The sequence below is a fragment of the Aspergillus melleus genome (genome assembly GCF_016097325.1).
Source record: "Aspergillus melleus strain CBS 546.65 chromosome Unknown contig3, whole genome shotgun sequence".
Classification (NCBI taxonomy): Eukaryota; Fungi; Ascomycota; class Eurotiomycetes; order Eurotiales; family Aspergillaceae; genus Aspergillus; species Aspergillus melleus.
In genome coordinates this window covers 2,121,730-2,141,315 of record NW_025763372.1, presented here as the reverse complement: position 1 = coordinate 2,141,315, position 19,586 = coordinate 2,121,730, and the positions used below count along the sequence as shown (strand labels likewise).

Sequence of the window (19,586 nt, the reverse complement as noted above, 5' to 3'; positions counted from 1 at the left end):
TCCATGCCATCTGGGGCTGCGATGCTTATCTAATCTCCCCGGATCTTCTCCTTCACCCTCTGAATAGCTTCATCTCTCCGTCATCACTCAACTCTCAGGATCATCCATTGGACAGCATCTATCCGAGTCCAGCTGGCTCTGATACGTCATGCTAATATCCGGAGTAGCAGCCGTCGGCTTGGCTGCTGATTCCCGGGACAGATCAGTGTGCACAGGCCGCAAGCACTGACACTTCTTTGTTCACAACCTCCGGGGATTTCTTTATGACAGTAGCATGGCTGTCTCCGATCAGGGATACTGTGTCATACATGTACCACAAACAGGGCATACGCATCAACCGTATTCATTTCCAAAAAAGAGTACCAATCACCACAGCTTGGCAGCCCCAACATCCTGCCCCTGACCTCTCTGAGTGATTCTTTCCCGACTGTCCAGAAGTTGTTTAGCAACTTCATCCCAACCAACCTCGACCCCCCTCTCTGCATCCACTTTCTCCAGGATCTCTACCGGCCGTAACCGTCCCCCACCCTTCCTTACCTGCCCATCCACAATCACCATCTCGATATCACGCACCCCAGCATGCAGGACAATTGCACCCACGGGGTTCTCCTCAGCGGCACAGACCATGCCGGGGCTCGTCGCGTCGAAGACCACGACATCGGCCCTCTTTCCTTCGGCAAGACTGCCAATCTGATCTTCCATTTTGACAGCCCTGGCACCCTGGATCGTACCTAGATTGAAGGCCTCCTCAACGGTGATGTCGACGCGGGGCGGTTCGCCAGCCCTCAGGGTGGCCTGGTTGTGGGCCGCGCGCGCGTGCTGCAAGGCGAGGCGCATCTGGGTGAGCATGTCGGCCGAGTTGTTAGAATGGCAGTCGATACCGAGCGAGGTGTGCGATTTGATGGTGGGGTGGAATGCGACGGGGTGGCCGTGGCCCATCTGGAGCTCTGTTTCGGGGGTCGCGGAGACGAAAATATTGTTTTTTACGAGGTTGTGAGCGTCTGCGTCGGATAAGTCGTTGGTGTGAGAGAGAATGATGCTAGGGCCGAGGAGATTGTGCTCAGAGAGGAGCTGTACGGTGCTGGCTTGATGGAATGTCAGCATTAAGAGAGGGCAAGAAGGGCGGGATCCACGTACTCGCGTCGAACCGCGGAACGTAGTGCGAAGTCAAGAGCTTTACATTCATCTCCTTGGCCTTCTTCCACAGATCGAGGACGAGATCGGAGTGGTAAATGAAGTCAAGAGCAACGCCTATATTGACCCGGCCGTTGCCGAACGGCTCCTCCATGAAGAGACGCTCAAGGGTTGACAACCACCAGGACGGAGGAAATTCCTCCTCGTATTCTAGGGTCGACGACCAGCTCTTGATCAGTGGGATCGCGGTGTAGCAGAAGAACGTGCGAATGCCGGAGGACACCGAGCCCCGAATTGCCTCGTCCACTACGTTCATGGATTAGTATGCGGGAGGTATGCATATGTGTTGACTACTCAGGCAACCCATACCATGCTCCGGAGAATAAGACATGTGTGCATGGTCAACGACAGTAGTCACGCCGGCGTCGATACTCTGCAGACAGCCCGCCAGCTGTCCCCAGAAGACATCCTCGGGCTTGTAGTTGAAGGGCTGCATATTTCCTGGAGGGCATACGTCAGTCGCATCGGACGATATAAATAAGCACTGGCTCTCAAAGAGTCTGCCTCGATACCGGTAGGATAATATTGCATTAAAGTATGATCGCAATGCCGCCCTTTCAGCTGTGGCACGCAATTAGCAAGACTTGAGTGCTAATTCATCCCGTCGCTCCCTGGCACTTGCCTGCGTCTGCCACACATGATGATGGGTATCCACGAAACCAGGCGAAATTATCTTTCTGGTACAGTCGACCTCTCTACCACCGGCTGGTAAGTTCAGACCCTGACCAATCTTCACGATTGTGTTTCCCTCGATTAAAAGATCATGCCCCGGCAGTGGCTTGACGTGGGTTCCATCGTGGACAAGAACCGTTCCATTGCGAAGCAAAATATGCCCCGGGCGAGAAGCAGGCATTGTGCTGAGTCACTGGCTCTTCGTGTATAGAACGAAGGTGGAGAGAGAGAGAGAGAGAGAGAGAGAGCCGAGCATAATGTTTACGAAGGGGAGTTGTAGGGTTATAAACTAATCTGGACTCCGGAAACTCCGGTTTCCCCTTACGAACTGCGCTCACTCCGGAGAGCTGGACGTATCGTGTGTACCCTGGTTCTGGGATCATCTGGATGCTGGCATCAATCCACGATTCTTGATTTCCGTCGAGAAGGTGGGCAATTTGACTGAAGGTTAGTACTCTCACTGATCAACTCAACAACTAGATTATTGACCTTGACATCCAAGAGCCAGACATTCGGCGCCTGTCTCTCAGATACCTGAGCATAGATCTATCCGGGTCATTACCTGGCGCACTGTTCGTCTATTGATATGGGTGGTACCGATCTGAATGAACGCTTTAATTTGATCAAAGGCTACTCTATGCGGAAAATATGCTGGCACGGAGCTGGTGATCATGATGTCACCTATCGACCCAAAAGCGCGCCCGTCGGTTGCCATTGCCCTTTTATCTCATGTCGGACAGATGATCAGCAGTGAGTCTCGACTTGGCAATGTGTCGAGGAAGGAATACTGAAAACTGCAGGTTGAAAAAAGATTCATGAGTGCATCCGCAAGGACACAGCCCGGGTTTCCTCACGTACTTGATCAGTACTTTCTCGTGCAAAGTAACACCCAGTGATATGGATGCTTTCTGCCCACCTATTACCCGATGCATTCTGCAGATGCAGACGTTTGCAGATGCTTGTATTGCATGGAATAAATCCTGGCCAGGTTCTACTGGGCCTGGTAAGTTTGACAGCCAAGGTTTGGATTTATGTCGGGTTCTTCGGATGGATGAATGCGGAAATGGTCGTGTCTCTACTATGAGCTATATATGATGCTCCCTACCAATTCCTCGGCTGAGCAAAAGGGATATCTTGAGGGTCACGTCTCGGCTAGAACGGTATACCTGTCCATGATGCAAGCGAAAGCTGGAAGTTGGAAATCAGCTAGCCATGACTTCAACAGTACCCATGCGTTACCTGACTATTACCAGTGCAATACTTTTTGTTTGATCCAGAACCTGTGAAGTCTATTTAAGCTCCTCAGTCTGTTCATGTCCGGTGACTATTGACTCCAACATCTTTACAGCAGAATTGACCAATACGATTTATCATGACCGATGATTCTCAAAAGTCCAATCTTTCGAGCCCAAGGTATGGCTACGACTTCGTGGTATCAACCACTGAAGCCAGCATCAATTCGGGGCTAAAAGCCTGGCTCAACGAGTCGGAGCAACCTGTCCAGTACATATGCTTTCTTGCAGATGATCAAGGCAACCCGACCATCCAGATTAGCCTCGATGATCTACTGGAGAAAACTGGAGGTATCAACCCGTTCAACATCCCCACAGGCACCTCGCCAAAAGACCCCGACGTTCAAAAACTCACTGGGGTGCGCTTCAATGTGGGAATCAAAATCAAAATGGGTCTACCGTCCGGCATCCTTCCCAAAAGCCTACCAGCGGTCGTGAGTCTCGGAAGCCACGCGAGTAACGTCGTGTTCAGACTTCTTTGCTCCGACTTTGTCATCGTCCAGAACACCCCACCAGGGTGGAACGAAGGAAGATGGGATGTCTGGACCCAGCCATCCAACGAAGCATGGTACATCGAGACGACGGTGGATCTGGTGATGGCGAATCTTGATAAAAACCTCGACACGACGTACTTGAATAATCACCCGGAGCTAAAACAGCAGCTAAAGGACCGGTTGAAGAACCTTTCAGGCACAGCGTTCAGCCTGCAGCAGCTGCTTTTCGACCTCGATAGCGCGGTGCTGCAGAAACTCCCATCTATCAAGGGCCTGCCGGTCGGATCGCCGGCGGAGCTCGTGCTTCAGAGGTCCTTCATCTCAGCCTACAGAACTGGTGCCAAGGACAAGGGTCTCCCACTGGTGTCCATCATGGCTGTCGCACAGGAACCGGACCCGTCGCCGCTGCAAATGACAGATTTTGAGCGTCAGGTGTCTCGCCTCAAGCAAAATGGTGTGGTGATTCCGAATCCGACCCCCAAACAGCAGTCAGCGACCACGCTGGACTATCTCTGTGCTGTAGACAATAAGACGCTCCCGCCGGTGACAAGTTTCCCTTGGAATTGGGTAGGGGAGAACAACGTAGATTCCCAGAGTGGAGCCATCGCTGTGAACCGCAATGCTATTGCCAAATTCATCTTCGACCAAACTCTGCCCGTGTCCAAGTCATGCTCCATTCGGTTCGACGTCAAGGTGACTACTGACTGGCTCGGACGGGTGATATATGAGGTGTGGCACTACCCAGGGCAGCAGCCGCAAACGGCCCAGATTACCGACTCAGGTCCAAATGTCATCAATTTCGAGTACTTCCATCGTGCCTATAGTGAAGACAGATGGGGGGCATACTATGGTGACATGGCTATTGAGTCTACCTACAAGGCTAAGGTCACCTTCACAGGCAACACTATCGTTGTGGAGCAGTATGTATGCATCTATGTCAATGTCAACTACCTCGGATCCAGAGAAGGAATCAACGCATACAAAATGACGGTCACAGACACATACACCATTTCCGTGGATCAATACGGAGGCCTGCAAATGATAAAGAACGGCACGCAGAAATCAGATGACTCGGAGGACCCCAGCAAGAGTCCCATCTCGAATTGGTTCTTCGGCATCAACAATCTTGTCAAAGACATGAAGCGCGATCTCAGTCAAATCGCCGACACCAACCTGAAGGAGGTGCCCTTCAGCGAGGTGAATAACTTTGTTTTCCCTGGCTCCCGTGTGTTTACATACAAGAATCCCAGATTCTCAGATCATCAGGACCTAGTGTCTGCCATCACCTACGTGGATCCTAGGCGGCATCGGCCTGATCCAAAGGCCTGGGATTTCTCTATCAATCATTCCTCCGAATTGATGCAGAATTATGTACGAGGTCAGATCGTGTCTCCGATGGAGAAATTTGAGGCAGCGCAGACTGCAAATGGGCTCTCCTTGCTCTTCTGCATTGACACGTTGGACGCCTTCAATGTAATCATGGAGCAAAGCGGCGAAACAGCAACCGGATGGAGGGTTCGAAACCTTGCCTCCAGCATCCTCAAGGACCAATTCCGTGGGAATAACCCCGTTGTCAGCACGTTCAGCGTGGGCCAGAGTGCGGTGGACGGAAGAATCTCCATGGCCATGGCGGTATCTTCCCAGGGAACCGACACTCTGTTCCTCTCACTGCAGAATGACAGCCGAGACACATCGTGGACGGGGAAACCAACTTGGACTCGCATTCCATTCGACCCTGTCGGTGTTCAACCTGCAACGATAACGGTCGCGGGTATTTTCTTCGCTGAAACCACCGACATGAAGCAATACTTGATTGTCGACATTGACCGGCCCACTCGCAGGGAATCGAAGAAAAATATTCAACGCTACCATATCGATCCCACAAAATCGGGTGGACGCTACTGGGTAAAACACGATGTGCCTGTCGACATCGAACGCGGAATTTATCAGAGTTGCATCGGTCGGAAAACCAAAGGCTATGTCGATGGAATCTACACGTCTGGTCGAACCGCGGATATGCCTCAGCTGGTCTATGTCCCGATTGTCAACGTCTGGGGCGAAGGACCGCCTCTTCCTATTCGCCTCAGCCTCCAGGGGGGTGCGCTTCCATCGGCGATTGCTACGGCGCGATACGACAGCAAGTCTAACGGGAGCCTGTTGTCCACCACTGATCTGTATGCAATTGGCGGCTCTACTCTATACCGTTTTGGCGCCGACGAGCAATACGAAGGGGCTGTTCCGAAAACGATCATCACGAATGACTTCCTCTCGAGGACAACCACATTGCAGGCGATGACGCACGATGGAGTGACAACTCTCTGGGGTAAGAACGGGAACAATCAAGTCTACTACGTGTCGTGCCTGACCTCCAAGGTCACCGACCCGAGCGCATGGAGCACTCCGGTTCCTGTCCTTGAACGAATCGAGAAGCTCTCTGCCTATGTTAGCCGAGCAGACGGGCAGAACACTATCTTCGCGTCAGGAGGCGGAAGGTTGGTCAAGCTGACACAGGCCACCAACACTCTGGCAAAGATATGGAGGCCCCAGGAGATCAAACTCGAGGCTCCGCCCAGCCTCAAACCACTACCGGTGAAGTCATATACGACAACCATCAGGGTGAGCGATCCCAAAGCCAACGACATGCCTTCGAGTAATGTCAAAGTTTCCGTCAAGGCCGATTCCCCGACCGCTGTGTATATCAACGGGCTCTACTACGTCCTCGGCCCGACCGCAACGGAAATCGCTACGGACTCTATGGGCTCAATTATGATCATGGAAGCGACGGAGGACTTGCACGCGGCGACCCTCTCTGCAACGGTCTTGGGAAAGACGGAGACGAAATTCATCAACCCCATGGATACTACGTTCAAGAAAATAACCAACCTGGACACCAATGATGCGCTGCGGAACGCAACCTTCCCGGCTGAGACCAAAGCCGGCGGAGTGGTGGGTGACGTTAGCCGGATTCCGCTCGTCAAGCGCGCAGTCAGCCAGGAGGATTCCAAAGCCTTAGCGGCCGCCCTAGGACAGTTGAAGAAGGTGCCTGAAAAGCTCCCGGTGCCCATGGCGTTGGCTCCCAGACGGAATAGAGGCCGTATCCCTCGTGTGGTTCCGGCGACCCTGTATCGTACCTCGCTGGGCGATATAGCGATCGCGGCTGGAGACCTTTTCCGTTGGCTCAAAACAGGCGTGGAAGCCCTAGTCAACATCGTCTACGATGCCTTTTCTGACGCTTGGCACTTTGTTGCTAAAATCGGCGACAAGATATACAGAGCGATTCTGAACACCTTTGACGCGGTGGTTGGCGCATTCGAGTGGCTGTTTGACACTATCAAGACCGCGATCAAGGATCTGATCCGCTTCGTGGAGTTCTTGTTTGAATGGGATGACATTCGCCGGACCAAGAATGTTCTACACAATGTAACAAAGTTAGCCATTCAACACTACGCGGTGGACGGCTTAGAGACAGCGAAGGCCCACTTTGGTAAATACTTCCTGGAAGCCGAGCAAAACCTGGACAAATGGGGAGGCATTGAAAACTGGAAATCCCTCGGCCACGAAGCCTCCATACCACCAAAAAAGAGCACGGTCAGCCCAGCCAAAGATCAAAACTCGCCTTCCTTGCTGCTCGCAAAGCACTTCCAGGATAATGCCGGCGCCCTAGTAGTCCTTGATAACCAGGAACTCTCTCTCACGGACAATATGCAGCCCCTCTTTGACGCCTTACTTGGCGCAATCTCGGAGAAGGGTGATGTGCTCTCAGGGGTCTACGGAAGAATGCAGAAGGTGGCTACAGATTTCCAGTCCAACCCTGTTGGGGAGAACATTAAAGCAGTGGCTGCCATCTTGGCTAACGGCCTTCTATCCGGGGTTAAGGTTGTCTTCAACGCCCTAGTAGACGTTCTCTTAGCACTTGCAAAGTCGGCGCTGAAACTCCTGGATACCAGGATCCGTGTTCCAATCATCTCCGATATTCTGGATCTCCTAGAAGTGCCCGATATTACCTTCCTCGACTTGTTTACGTGGGTTGCCGCCGTCGGATACACGGTGGTATATAAGATCGTCAACAACGAGCCGCCATTCCCTGACAATGACCGAATCAAGGCCATCATCTCTGCCCCTACCTGGGACGCCTTGCTCAAAATCATCCAGGAGGACGAACAATCGCGAAGCCAAGCATTGGCCAGTGGCAAGGAAATACCCAAGAGCCTCAAGGGGATGATTTTCATCGCCTCTCACGCCACTGCAGGCTTCACCACATTCTCCGGCAACTTCCTGAATGTCTTCGAAGCTGAATCCCCAACAGGAACCAACCCATTCTCCATCCCCGCGGCAATATCAGGGATTATAGCCGCCGGGATGCAAGTGGGCGGGGACTTCCTTGCTCCTGTCTACCCAGTCGAGAATACTGCTGTTGACGTGATATCGAAAGTCACCGGAGGGATTGTAATCATGAACAAGGTGTTCTTCAGCGGACCTGTACAGAACAAGATCGGCGCCAAGGCCAGTAAATTCACCGGACTAAAACTGAATGACGGCCGGGCCACTGCGGCCATTATCGACTCGATCCTCGTGATCCCGGGGCTGTTCGTCACCGGGTGGCACTTTTATGAGCTGAGCAAGAAACCAGAAGGAGCGGTGAGATCTGCCTCGATCGTGGGCGAGGTGTCGAATCTGTCGGCGTATGTCTCGAGAGTGTCGTACGCGGTGGCTGTGAATGATCCGGATCCGAATTCGAAGCAAATTCCGATAGGCATTATGGCTGTTTCTAACGTCATAACGGGAGGGCTGCAGACAGCGGAGGCTTTTATTCAGGCGTATTCTGCGTACTCACAGATCAAGGAAGTTGCTAGTGACGGGGAGCTTCTGGTGAACGGGATAGTGCAGAACATATAGGCATTGTAGCGGTCACCCAGTGGAGTAGACAGGTATGGACTATCGATTGTACGTAAGGAGGTATGGTTTTGGAAACCAGTAGAGATGATCGGGTTGGGAGGTATAGGCACCGTCGCAGTAAATGTATTGTCGGGATGTAAAACTTCCCTTTCATCTATCGTGGCCTTCTCGGTCTGTCCTGACGGAAAGCTTAGCTTAGGTTAACAAAAAGCAGCAAAGGCCCAAGATAAAACTATAACCAAGAATGCGGTAACCAAAATCCGGGCGAAGTTGACGGCGGTCACACTGTCCAGTCCCCGAGTACTGTTATCATCTCCCAAGGAAGGCTTCTGCCATACGCGTTCGTCGTTTCTCGCCCCTACTGAGTCCTCGAACAATGTCATTGCCGACCTGTGTCTGCAGTGATCCCTCTAGCCCGAAGATACTGGCTGTCGCCAAACCGATCTCGCTGCGACTCATCTGATGAGGTCTCATATCTGCCGCGAAGGACAGCGTTTCCTCCAACGACAGCCCAGGGAAATGGATGTCATTTTTGGCTAGATAGATGCTGTCCCCTCGGAATTTGTGGTGCATGTCCGAGAAAGGAATCCCTGTAATGGATGTCAGGTTTGTTTCATCGCCTGTCAAAACGGAAAACATAAGAGAGAGAGAGAGAGAGAGAGAGAACGGCATAAGACTTCCTCACCTTGATACTTAACTGTCGATTCCATCGATGTCTAGCCCATAAACATCACCAGCAATTGTCTTGAGAAAGGTCGTGCAGCCACTTCCTGGGCGTCCCAGCACCAGGAGCATCTCTCCGGGACGGACCACGCCATCCAAGTTTCGCAGAATCTGGATCTTCTGCCGCTGGCTAATTCCCAATGGAGCCTTGATAAATACTGGGAGACATAGGATATATGTAGCGAACGTATGCTGAAATAGGGTGGGCTCAGTGAACCCGTTCACGTCCACATCGGTAAACGAGACGCCTCGCAGGGGCCGTTGGCTCTTCTGGCGCGTTGTTCCTGCAAGCCATTTCTCAAGAGGATCTTTGATCTCGTCTGTCGGGGCTGCCATTTTTGACGAGGTGGGGTCTCGTTACTTGCGGAGGGCACGAGTAGGATGTAGGTATGTACATGTGTAACGAGCGAGCAAGCTTCCTATCTATAAGACAATAATGACAAATTTCGCTGCGGCTTCAGTCCTCACCCTCCTTCCCCTTTCTCTCCCTATTCTGTTCTTTCTTTGTTTCTTCTCTCAAGGCTCCCTACGCCTCCACTGTGGCTTGACTTGGCAGCAGGTAACTCGAGCATGCTGATCCTAGACGAACTAATGCAAGTGCCCTCTCGCCTTATCCCTTCGCGGTACACGGGCTGAAAGCCCAACTTCGCCCTGACTCGTAAAATACGCGCATAGGGGAGTTCGAATTTAAGACCTTGTCGACGTCGAATGGCGAACGACACTTTGTACTTTGGCATTTTGGAATGGGCCTAGCTCTTATTTGAGCATAAATAATACGACATGCATTGGATGGCGAGCCAAAAGTGAATGTCGTCGTCTATTTATCTCGCGGTGGCACAGTAAGCGTCTTCTCTTTCATTCTTACTGGTTTGTTTGCTTTCGAAAGGTGACCCGGCACGGAAGGCCATCGGCTGGGTGGGAGCCTCCCAGTGGAATCTGGTAGGCGCGTTCGCCGAAGACGGTCTTGGGCCCCGGCCGGGGATGCTGACGGTCCCATTCTGCGTACCGGTCCTGGAAATCGAACTCCCGGAGAGTGAGAACGAGGGTAATCTTGACGTCTAGTAGGGCCAGCGGCTGACCGATGCAGTCTCGCGGACCAAATTCGAAGGGCCGCCAGGCCCCTTTGGGAGGGTACAACGGATGCTCTGGTCCAACCAGCCAGCGCTCCGGTTTGAAGGCGTGTGGATCCGGCCAGTAGTTAGGGTTACGTTGAAGGCCCGTATGGATGATCCAGATGCACAGGTCTTCTGTCGGGTACTTGGTGCCATTCTTGTCCTGCAGGTAGACCCCTGGCTGGCCCTCTCGCAACGCGGAGGCAGCGGGAAAGAGACGAAGCGTCTCCTTGATCACCGCGAGTGTATACGGGAGTCGGTTGATTAGCTCTGGGTGCTGCTTCAGCAAGCCTGCCGCAGCCGTGATGTCTGACCCGAATACCTCGTCATGCTCGCTGCGTACCTTCGCCAGTATCTCCGGGTGCTTCGACAACAGGTAAATACTGTAGACAATCGTCGCAGCCGTGGAGTCGTGACCAGCAAACAGGAAGGTTCGGATTTGGATAGTCGCCCATTTTTTAAAATCGGGATCCAGCTTGTCGCCAGCCGTCCGCGTGCTCATAAATTCCGCGAGTACAATATCGATGATGGAATTTGCCCGCGTGGAAGAGTCCCGCTGCCTCCATACTTCGTATCGCTTGTCCAATTCGATCCCAATGTACCGGTTCATCGTCTGTCCATTGTACCACTGCATAAGCGGTCGCATGGGATTCCATCGAATAAACGGATTCATCTCCTCATCCTGGCAATGCCACTCGACCGAACTTCTCATGGCCGCCGCTACTGCATTATGTCCACGCTGAGAGTGAAGATGTGCTTTCCTGTTATGAGCATGTTAGGTCTTATTCTTCAGGGCCCGGGTTGGTAGAATAAACACACATGGCAACGAATCCAATAATGTCCATGACGTAGTCACAAGTCATTTTGTCGAGGGTAAAAGTGTCTCCCTTGCGTGCATGTCCGCGAAGGATTTCCACATACTCTTCGGCCTCTTCGACAATATGGGGAGTATGCTGGAGAATGTTACTGGCGCTGAATGCGGGATTGAACAGTCCTCGGGCGTGCTTCCATTCGGGGCCATTGGTCACGAAGATGCTGGGACCTCCCGTGAAGGGATTGAAGAACTTGGCGAGGACGGGCGGCTTTGGCAGCGCATATGTTTGAGAGGCCTGCACTGCTAGATCCGGCGAGGTCACCACCAATAATGGTTTTCGGGAGAAGGGCCAGACATCAATGTAGAAGCAATTATCGTTGTCGGGAAACTCGTAGGACAATAAAGTAAAAGCTTCCGACTGCTGCGACCCTTTGGGATGTCGCTTCATAAGATCAGGGAGCATCCGCAGATTTCCTGCTGCGAAATCCCACTTCGGCACTGGCTGCGCAAGCTACCGTCAGCCAGTTCGTTCATCGTTAAGGGGGGTTCTCGTCTGGATGACATACCAGGCCCTGCTTTCGCAAACGATAGAAAAGCAGGCGTACTTTGAGCATCCCGTAAAAAAAAGGCACGATCATAATAACGATCACCGCCAGGGCCACTCGAGCCCCGTACGTGGTGGCAAGACTGAGGATTGCGGCAGCCATAGCAGTGGTGCGTGGATGGAGAGGGAGTTGACTGGAAGTCAAATTCGTGAAGGGAGAAAAGGGAAACGAAATCGAAATCGAGAATCGAAATAGCAGTTACCTACGAAAGAGTCAAGAGACAGAACGTGGCTTGGGTATGGTTTACCTAGCGGCAAGCCCCCCAACACAGGAACAAAGAGCAAAGGATCGACGAGTAGGAATCGATATTATAAGTAGCCAGCCCAGAGGCAAAAGAGAAAATGGAAGAGAGAGATGAAGGAGGGGGTCCTGATCGGATTGTACAGCCGCAATGATTCCCACTCATCCATAGAGAATGTAGGACGGTATACCATGTACGGACAGGTCTACAATGCAAAGTTGGAATCCGAGGATCGCACCGTTTGCACGTAGTGACATCTTGAGCTGCTAGTACATCTATACTAGTACAGCCTCGTCCGTGTCTGGACCAATCAGCTGAAGGACGATCTCAGCTCCATGGGCTTTGCTGACAGCCCCCTCAATAACCCAGTTCTTAACTTCTTCCGTTTATGATAAGCAATTTTTTCTTGACATTTTCCTCCCGGAACTTGTAGGAATGGTAGACGAGGCCCACACTTCCCTGGCGGCCCTTGTCATAGCCATCGTGGCTTTGTTCATCGCCTCCGTCCAGCTACTGCAGCAACTCTTCGGCACTGCGGACGGCTACCGACGCTGTCAGGAATCCATCATAGGTCCCTGGTCGGGACTGACGCGCCTGAGCTGGCGTTGGTCCGAGTTTCGGTTCGAGACCAAATACACCACGCCGCTGATCGTATCGTACGACACAGACGATGTATTCAAAGATCCCCGAATCGTCGGCATTAACGATAAAGCGCCACCTAAGGAGCTGCAGCAGACGATCCATAACTGTGACCACGAGGTTTGCAATCGACCGACGGCACGATGGCGACAGAGACTTTGTGCGGTGCGTGCGCGTCGTCGCCGCTGGGTTTCGACTTCTCCCGGCGATCAGGTTTCATGGACTCTGTTCCTTCGTATGATTCATGAACGGCAGGCGAGGTGGAGGCTAGAAGGTAGTTCTCCCGGATCGGAGAAACAGGCGTTTGAAATGCCCTTGATGCCGCCGTCCACAGTAGAGCGGGACGTGGGTGTCGTGTACGTGGAAAGGTCGTGGGATCTGATGATTCCTGAAGTGACGAGGCCGCTGGCGACCAGCACATTAGGGGACATTGTGGTCATCGCGCATCGCATGGGTATGCGCTGGCTGGACCTTCGTTTCAGCGAGGGTTTCCTACGTGCCGAGGGAAACGGACATAGCTTGACGGCAACTCTTCTGCGGGGACTGGGACCGGTGTTCCAGTATAGCTTCGAGAAAAAAGCGCCTGCCGTCCAGATGCACGAGATCAACGGCGGCGAACCAGCGTTCGAGTGGGTTCCTGGGAAGGACGCTCTCGTGCCCACGAAGGAATCGGATATGATGGCCTGTGGGATTCTTGTCGGAGACCCGATGTTAGGGCTGCCAAACCTCCATCTGGCGGGCTCCGACGATGCAGAAACGCATCACCTATTGAGATTAGCATTGATTCGGTTCGGGGTCGACAAAAATATCGCGACGCGACTGTCGGATGGCTACTCGCAAAGAGGCATCGTGAATGGATGGCAGTCCCGGGCCAGTTTCGCGCTCGGAGACCTCGTCGGACTCGTGTCGCCATTTATTCCACTACCGGGCTCTGACATCAACCTGATTGTGAATCCAATTCGCACGTCGCAGGTTGGCTCGTCGTTTCTGTTCTGGGAAACAAGAGAGATTTTTCTCCTTCGGCTGAAAGAGATGGTTCAGCAACAACAAAGTGCGGACATACCAATTAGCGGACGATCAAACATATCTATGATATGCGATTACCTTACCGAGCTGCATGACAACTACCCCGACGACTTTTTCGATCGATGGGAAAACGATCCCTACGTCAAGCAATCGACCGGACGCACAGACGCGACGTCCTCGCACATCAACACCGCGAAACAACGGTACATTCAGCGTCTATACGAGATGCATTCACGCACCACTCAGTATTTCTCAGAGAGACCCGAGCATCTCAAGTTCTTGGTGGCAGAGTATATCAACCTGGCAGCTGAAGCGTGGCCGCGAGCAATCGAGAACACCCGGCAGGGCAAGGCGCGAGACACGAAGGGCAGATTTGAAGGTCCTTGCAATCAATGGCATGAGAATGGCCACGTTCTTCTTGATTCATTGGATGAATTCATCGATAAAATGCAGGGAAGGTTTGGAGGCCGAGAGGGTGCAGTGGATGCGTGGTGGATGATGGTGTTGCGAGGGGTGACCTGGTATATGTCCGTCTGGATCACGGTACCCACCTCGTTGGTACCTTCGTACTGCTACGCGAGCCAGTCGGTTGTATATCTGTCGTAGGTAGGACTTGCATGGGGATTAATTGTTCCAACAATTTGATTGACTTAGAAGTTCAAGTGAGTAATTCTGCTATCCGCTCAGGCACTCGGGTGTCGAGGCACCACAGGAGACGTACAGTACAGGCATCGAATGACAACACCACCTACAGGGCCAAACCGGGCGACAATTGTCAGTGTGAGCTGCTGTGTGCAGCGTGAGGATAAAGTGAAGCGATTGAAGGGTGTGGCAGTGTGGATATGCATAGACTAGCCCTTCGCTAAGAAGGGTTGACCCTGGTGCAGTGGTACGTCTGTATACAGGGCTTTTATTGCGACTTAAGGACCTTGATTGTTTGGCATTTTTCTAGCTCATTACTACTTCATTACTACTTCAGTTGGTTCCCTTTCTAGTAGCTGTTGGCGACCCTGGAGAGCCCCATCAGGGAGCTGATATTCGGGTACAACGCAACCCTCTCCCTCTCTAAGCATTCTGCCATTAGATAATATCCTCAGGATATATCACTCAAACTCGAATCCATCGTCCACACCAACTCCGGCTCCAAAAGGCACTCAGTACCACCATGGCATCGTTTTGCCAGACCAGGCCAGAGGGACCGCCTTACTGTGTTCACCAATTCACCATCTCCTCCACCAAAGGCCATGGATTTCGACGAGAACTCTGAGCCTATTGGGCTACAGTGGAACAAATACCGGGCTTGCTGTCGGCTAAGAGCTGTTTTCAAATCGGAGCAGTCCTGCAAAAGCTCTTGGAACCGATGCTGTCGTGGTCTCTTATCCGTGGATGCAAACTTGCCAAAGTGCTTTTCAACCTGGTACATAATATTCCGCATTGCTTGTTCTCGGTTGCCCTTCACGGATTTTTCGAGGTAATCGCAAGTTACGTCTTGCCATATTCTCAGAGTTTTTTTCGGAAACTGGGGAACAGTAGGTTAGCATGCTGAAAGATCAAGTACGAGTACTGCACACTCAGCCGAAATCATATCATACGGGTACTCTCGATGCCGTCTTTCAACGATTCAATCACATAACCCATGTAGCTATTGCGTACTCCAAAATGGTGCGGAGCAAAAATGCGGTTGTGGATCCTCTGCGTGATATCTGCTTGGATCCAAGCCTGAAGCTGAAGAGAATTGCACGGAAATTGGTTGCTAGGTTCCTCTGTCGGGGGATATACGAAATTCAACTTGACCCATGCGTCCAAGTCATGACCGAGTTTCCGCATCGTTGCCGTAATTTGCTCGTCATTCATCTGCACTGGTCCGATCTGCAGTGAATTGTTCTCGTTATACAATTTGTTTACTGTCTCACGGTGAGCTTTCTCGGTCTCTTCAGCCCGTTTGTCTGCTTGGGAGAGTAATTCATCCTGCCGTCGGATCTTCTCGGAGTCAAGTAAATGCATGCGATCTGCCTTGTTTCGGAGGATTTTGACGCCCTTGTAATGATTTACGACTGTCTTCTCTAGTTCCCCGATTCTCTTGTTCGTTGCTTCGAGTTGTTTCTTGAGATCTCGATTCTCCTTTTTGTGCGTTGAGCTTAAGATGCCCCGGATCGCAGAAAGCAGACGCCACGTACCTTTTCCAACGCTATATTCTTACCAATGATCCTATCTTGTGCCTCGTTGCCATCTTCTGGGACTAATAAAAATTAGAAGAGAGAGAGAGAAAAGGGACTAGCATCTGGATCAACTTACTGGGCTCATAGCGGGCACTAGGCCACCATGGGTTCGGCCACTCGCACATTCTGAAGGATTATGAAGAATGAACACAGAGAAATGAATACAGGGCAATAAAAACAGGGGAATGAATAATGATAGGGAATATCTAGACAAGGTTTTAAAAGAGTTTCGATGAGGTGAATGACAGGTACTAGTGAAGGAATGATGCTCCGCCACCGTCAGAATAGGATCACTATGAATCATCATGTTAAATCTCATCAACCATCATTTTATAGCTCATTCAATATTTAAACTTCGTTATTTCCTCCTACTTGGTACCCGAAGAAAGTAGCGACAGCGATAGATAATACTTTGGCTCTGTATTAGCAGATACGTCTACATCATGGCTAGCGGACCTTCATACCTTGTTGGTATCGATTTTGGTACTACGTATAGCGGGTATGTGAGAGCACGATCATTGATGTCGCTGAATACTTACTAGTTCTTAGAGTCGCCTGGGCACTTGAGGGGTCTCAGGGGTTTGATGAGGAGATCACGGTCCTATCGACATGGCAGGATAAAAGCAATCGTCAGCTATGAGTTCATCCTGATCAATGTTCAGCATTCGGCTAACTCCCCAGCAGGAACCTATGCAAAAGTCCCGTCTGTGGTCGCTTATGACGACAACTACATAAGCTGGGGTTACCAGGTTGACTCTTGCGCCGAGGGCTTTCGAGGAGTCAAGCTACTGCTAGATGAAGACCAGAAACTTGACTATGCACCTTCGTTGACCTCGAGAAAGCTGCTGAAGATATACAATACAGATGCGGTGGGAGTCACTGCAGACTATTTGGAATGCCTCGTTGAACATGCGAAAGAGATGTTGAAGAAAGACCGCCTGATGCCTGAGAAATCTACTCTGAATTTGCGATTCATTCTGACCGTCCCCGCCGTGTGGTCTGACAAGGCCAAAGATGCGACAATGAGGGCTGCCATCCAAGCAGGCATTTCGCCGGAGGATCTTTCCCTGATTTCCGAGCCGGAAGCCGCGGCGTTACATGCGTTGCGCAAGGTTTTGCCAGGTTCATTCTCTGTGAGTTTCTTACTAGTCCCGGATCATGATACATGCATGCATACGAAGCCAGAGTCTGACTGTCGCAGGAAAATGACACTTTTATTGTTTGTGATGCCGGAGGAGGAACAGTGGTAAGTATCCTCCTTAACGTGGGATCAGTGAGCGAGATACAGGCAGTAACCCCTCAATAGGACCTCATTTCATATCGGATCAAGACCCTGGTGCCCCTAGAGATCGTGGAGGTGACCGAGGGAACAGGTCGTGCTTGTGGATCCATGTTCTTAGATGAACGATTTGAAGACCTCCTTCGTGGTAGAATGGGGGCCAAGAAATATGACTCGCTGTCGAATGTATCCAAGGATGCGGTGCGGACTTACTGGCAGGAACGAGTGAAGCCCTACTACACAGGAGGGCAGAGGAAGAAGACGAAGGTAAGTGATCAAGAGAGGCCACAGCTGGCCTCTTCATCCCTGATGTGATATTCTGCGACTTACTTGCATCCAGGTATCCATTGCTTCGAGACTATTGGGGCTCAACTTGAATCACTCCGATACAAGCATTGAGGATGAATACGCCGAAACCGATAAGTTCATTCCGATCGCGGGTGCGCAAGACGATCCAAGAACTCCGATTGTAGGAGGGTGCTTTCCGCTGAGCCCGTGAGTCCACTGCATTCTCCGAGAGGCTGAATACTGAAGCGCTTCTAGTGATGACCTCGAGAGCATTTTTGAGCCTATCGTACGGGACGTCGAACAGCTTGTTGCCGGGCAGGTAGCGAATATTAAGCGACTGGGACGCTCGACAAAGGTCTCACACACCTTAATAAAAAAAAAGCCTTAGAGCGTTTCGGCTAATTCTATTGCAGGCCATTGTCCTTGTTGGTGGTTTCGGATCCTCACACTACCTTTTCCGCCGGTTGCAAGAAGGCAACCCAACAGTGAAGATTTTGCAGCCAGAAGATGCGTATGTTTCCGTCAGCGTATGAGCTATGAGCTATGAAAAGTACTGACTGATAGGGTAATTCAGCTGGTCTGCAGTTGTCAGGTAGGCATAGCTCCTTCTTAGAACATTCTAATGGTCCTGCTAACCGTTTTCAAAGAGGTGCTGTGCATCGCGGATTACAGGGCAACCAAGTCGAAAGCCGAATTGCTCGTCAACACTACGGCATGATATCCACCACACCATGGAAGCAATCCATTCATGGAGAAATGAATAAACACTGGGACTATCTGGAGGAAACCTATAAAGCCGACAAGATGTCTTGGTTCATCAAAAAGGTGCTTGATCCTTCCCACGCATTTCATCACCCGGCTAATCATATGGACCCTAGTCCTTCCCAATGTATGAGGACCAGCCGATCAGTTTAAACTTCTATTTTAAGAGACGCGTTGAAGACGCCAGAAGACACTTGCTCCATAAGGTTACTCTTTACTGCTGCAATGCAGTGGAGGCGCCAAACGTCGAAGACAACAGTAAGTCTGCACCCAAGGCTCATTTTCCCTTTCTTACTCACCACCAAAAAGGTATCAGAGAGCTATGTATCGTGGAGGCGGATCTTACTAGCATCCCTAGACGTTTATTTGTGAAGAAGTGCAACTCAAAGGGGGTCGAGTATTACGAAATCCACCTTACACTTGTGCTGAATCCTGCGTCCGCTGCGCTAATCTTTGATCTTCAATTCAACGGGACCTCTTATGGAAAGGTTCGATCCAAGTATTCTTGAGGAATCTGATTGCAATGTACTGCTCTTAGAGCTTATATCGTTATTACGAAGCTAGCCTTAATATCAATCCACCCCGTCTTGCTATCTGAAGAATATGTACACCAGTAGCCAGTTTCATATTGTAGAAGAATCAGGTGCTCTGAGCAATCCGCCAAACCTTCGCTAAAGGGCAAGTTCCGAGCAGCTCTATACGAAGCGGAGGGTTCTATGGGATCGGCCATAAAGACCACGTAATATTGAAAATAAAAGGACCTTTCTTGACCCTTTCGCTAGTTGTTCTGCAGTCACCCAGATTCAGTCATTTGTCTTCCACTTCGGCAGAACCCCCCTGGCACCTGAAATTACTACACATATTATGTATGTACGGAGTAGAGATACCTAAAGAAAAACAGGTCTTATTCAATATTTATATCAGAAAAAAAATTAGACTAAACATGAATGTACATATAAATATTCCACTGCACCAGAAAAGGTCAACCTATTTAGACGAAGTGGAGCTGACGAAGCCTGGGGATATACCCCATTGGGGAAATAAAGCCGCGAGGTTAAAATAAGGGACGATTGAGATAAAAAGAGTATCAAATATCATTTGAAATTGAACACTCCTTAGCATTTCACACGAAACCCCTTAAGAAAAAGACGGCAGGTGATGGTAGATCACCAACCGATCAATCCAACAATGTCTCAGGCCCACGGGAGGACACTCAGGATAACATCCAACAATGGACAACTCACACGGCGACGAGTTATTGGTTCCGTCGGCTAAACGATCGATGGAACGTTGCATGTCCGTGATCGACTGCAGAAAAGTGGAAATAATA

The 19,586-nt window shown here is 51.0% G+C and overlaps 7 protein-coding genes across 7 annotated transcripts; 3 read left to right on the top strand and 4 right to left on the bottom strand.

The window, feature by feature from the left end:
* Nucleotides 1–366: 366 nt before the first annotated feature.
* Nucleotides 367–1,630, bottom strand: LDX57_005796 (uncharacterized protein; the record flags this gene model as incomplete). Its single annotated transcript, XM_046087482.1, has 3 exons — nt 367–1,085; nt 1,138–1,440; nt 1,504–1,630. The coding sequence occupies 3 exons, from the start codon at nt 1,628–1,630 to the stop codon at nt 367–369; spliced, it is 1,149 nt and encodes a 382-aa protein (XP_045943449.1).
* Nucleotides 1,631–3,238: 1,608 nt separating this feature from the next.
* Nucleotides 3,239–8,548, top strand: LDX57_005795 (uncharacterized protein; the record flags this gene model as incomplete). The annotated part of the gene is made up of 1 exon (XM_046087481.1): nt 3,239–8,548. The coding sequence occupies one exon, from the start codon at nt 3,239–3,241 to the stop codon at nt 8,546–8,548; it is 5,310 nt and encodes a 1,769-aa protein (XP_045943448.1).
* Nucleotides 8,549–8,857: 309 nt separating this feature from the next.
* On the bottom strand, nt 8,858–9,607 carry CDR1_5 (Multidrug resistance protein; the record flags this gene model as incomplete). Its single annotated transcript, XM_046087480.1, has 2 exons — nt 8,858–9,138; nt 9,247–9,607. The coding sequence occupies 2 exons, from the start codon at nt 9,605–9,607 to the stop codon at nt 8,858–8,860; spliced, it is 642 nt and encodes a 213-aa protein (XP_045943447.1).
* A 415-nt stretch (nt 9,608–10,022) lies between these two features.
* On the bottom strand, nt 10,023–11,904 carry LDX57_005793 (cytochrome P450; the record flags this gene model as incomplete). Its single annotated transcript, XM_046087479.1, has 3 exons — nt 10,023–11,144; nt 11,203–11,699; nt 11,764–11,904. The coding sequence occupies 3 exons, from the start codon at nt 11,902–11,904 to the stop codon at nt 10,133–10,135; spliced, it is 1,650 nt and encodes a 549-aa protein (XP_045943446.1). The 3' UTR covers nt 10,023–10,132.
* A 560-nt stretch (nt 11,905–12,464) lies between these two features.
* Nucleotides 12,465–14,770, top strand: LDX57_005792 (uncharacterized protein). Its single transcript, XM_046087478.1, has 2 exons — nt 12,465–14,370; nt 14,463–14,770. The coding sequence occupies exon 1, from the start codon at nt 12,479–12,481 to the stop codon at nt 14,312–14,314; it is 1,836 nt and encodes a 611-aa protein (XP_045943445.1). The 5' UTR covers nt 12,465–12,478; the 3' UTR covers nt 14,315–14,370; nt 14,463–14,770.
* Nucleotides 14,771–15,289: 519 nt separating this feature from the next.
* On the bottom strand, nt 15,290–16,052 carry LDX57_005791 (uncharacterized protein; the record flags this gene model as incomplete). Its single annotated transcript, XM_046087477.1, has 3 exons — nt 15,290–15,829; nt 15,886–15,947; nt 16,004–16,052. The coding sequence occupies 3 exons, from the start codon at nt 16,050–16,052 to the stop codon at nt 15,290–15,292; spliced, it is 651 nt and encodes a 216-aa protein (XP_045943444.1).
* Nucleotides 16,053–16,370: 318 nt separating this feature from the next.
* On the top strand, nt 16,371–18,765 carry LDX57_005790 (Hsp70 family protein; the record flags this gene model as incomplete). The annotated part of the gene is made up of 12 exons (XM_046087476.1): nt 16,371–16,426; nt 16,477–16,556; nt 16,612–17,060; nt 17,129–17,173; nt 17,234–17,473; nt 17,547–17,701; nt 17,750–17,849; nt 17,908–18,005; nt 18,069–18,086; nt 18,142–18,319; nt 18,373–18,514; nt 18,566–18,765. 12 exons carry the CDS (start codon nt 16,371–16,373, stop codon nt 18,763–18,765), a joined length of 1,761 nt encoding a protein of 586 aa, XP_045943443.1.
* Between the last annotated feature and the right edge of the window lie 821 nt (nt 18,766–19,586).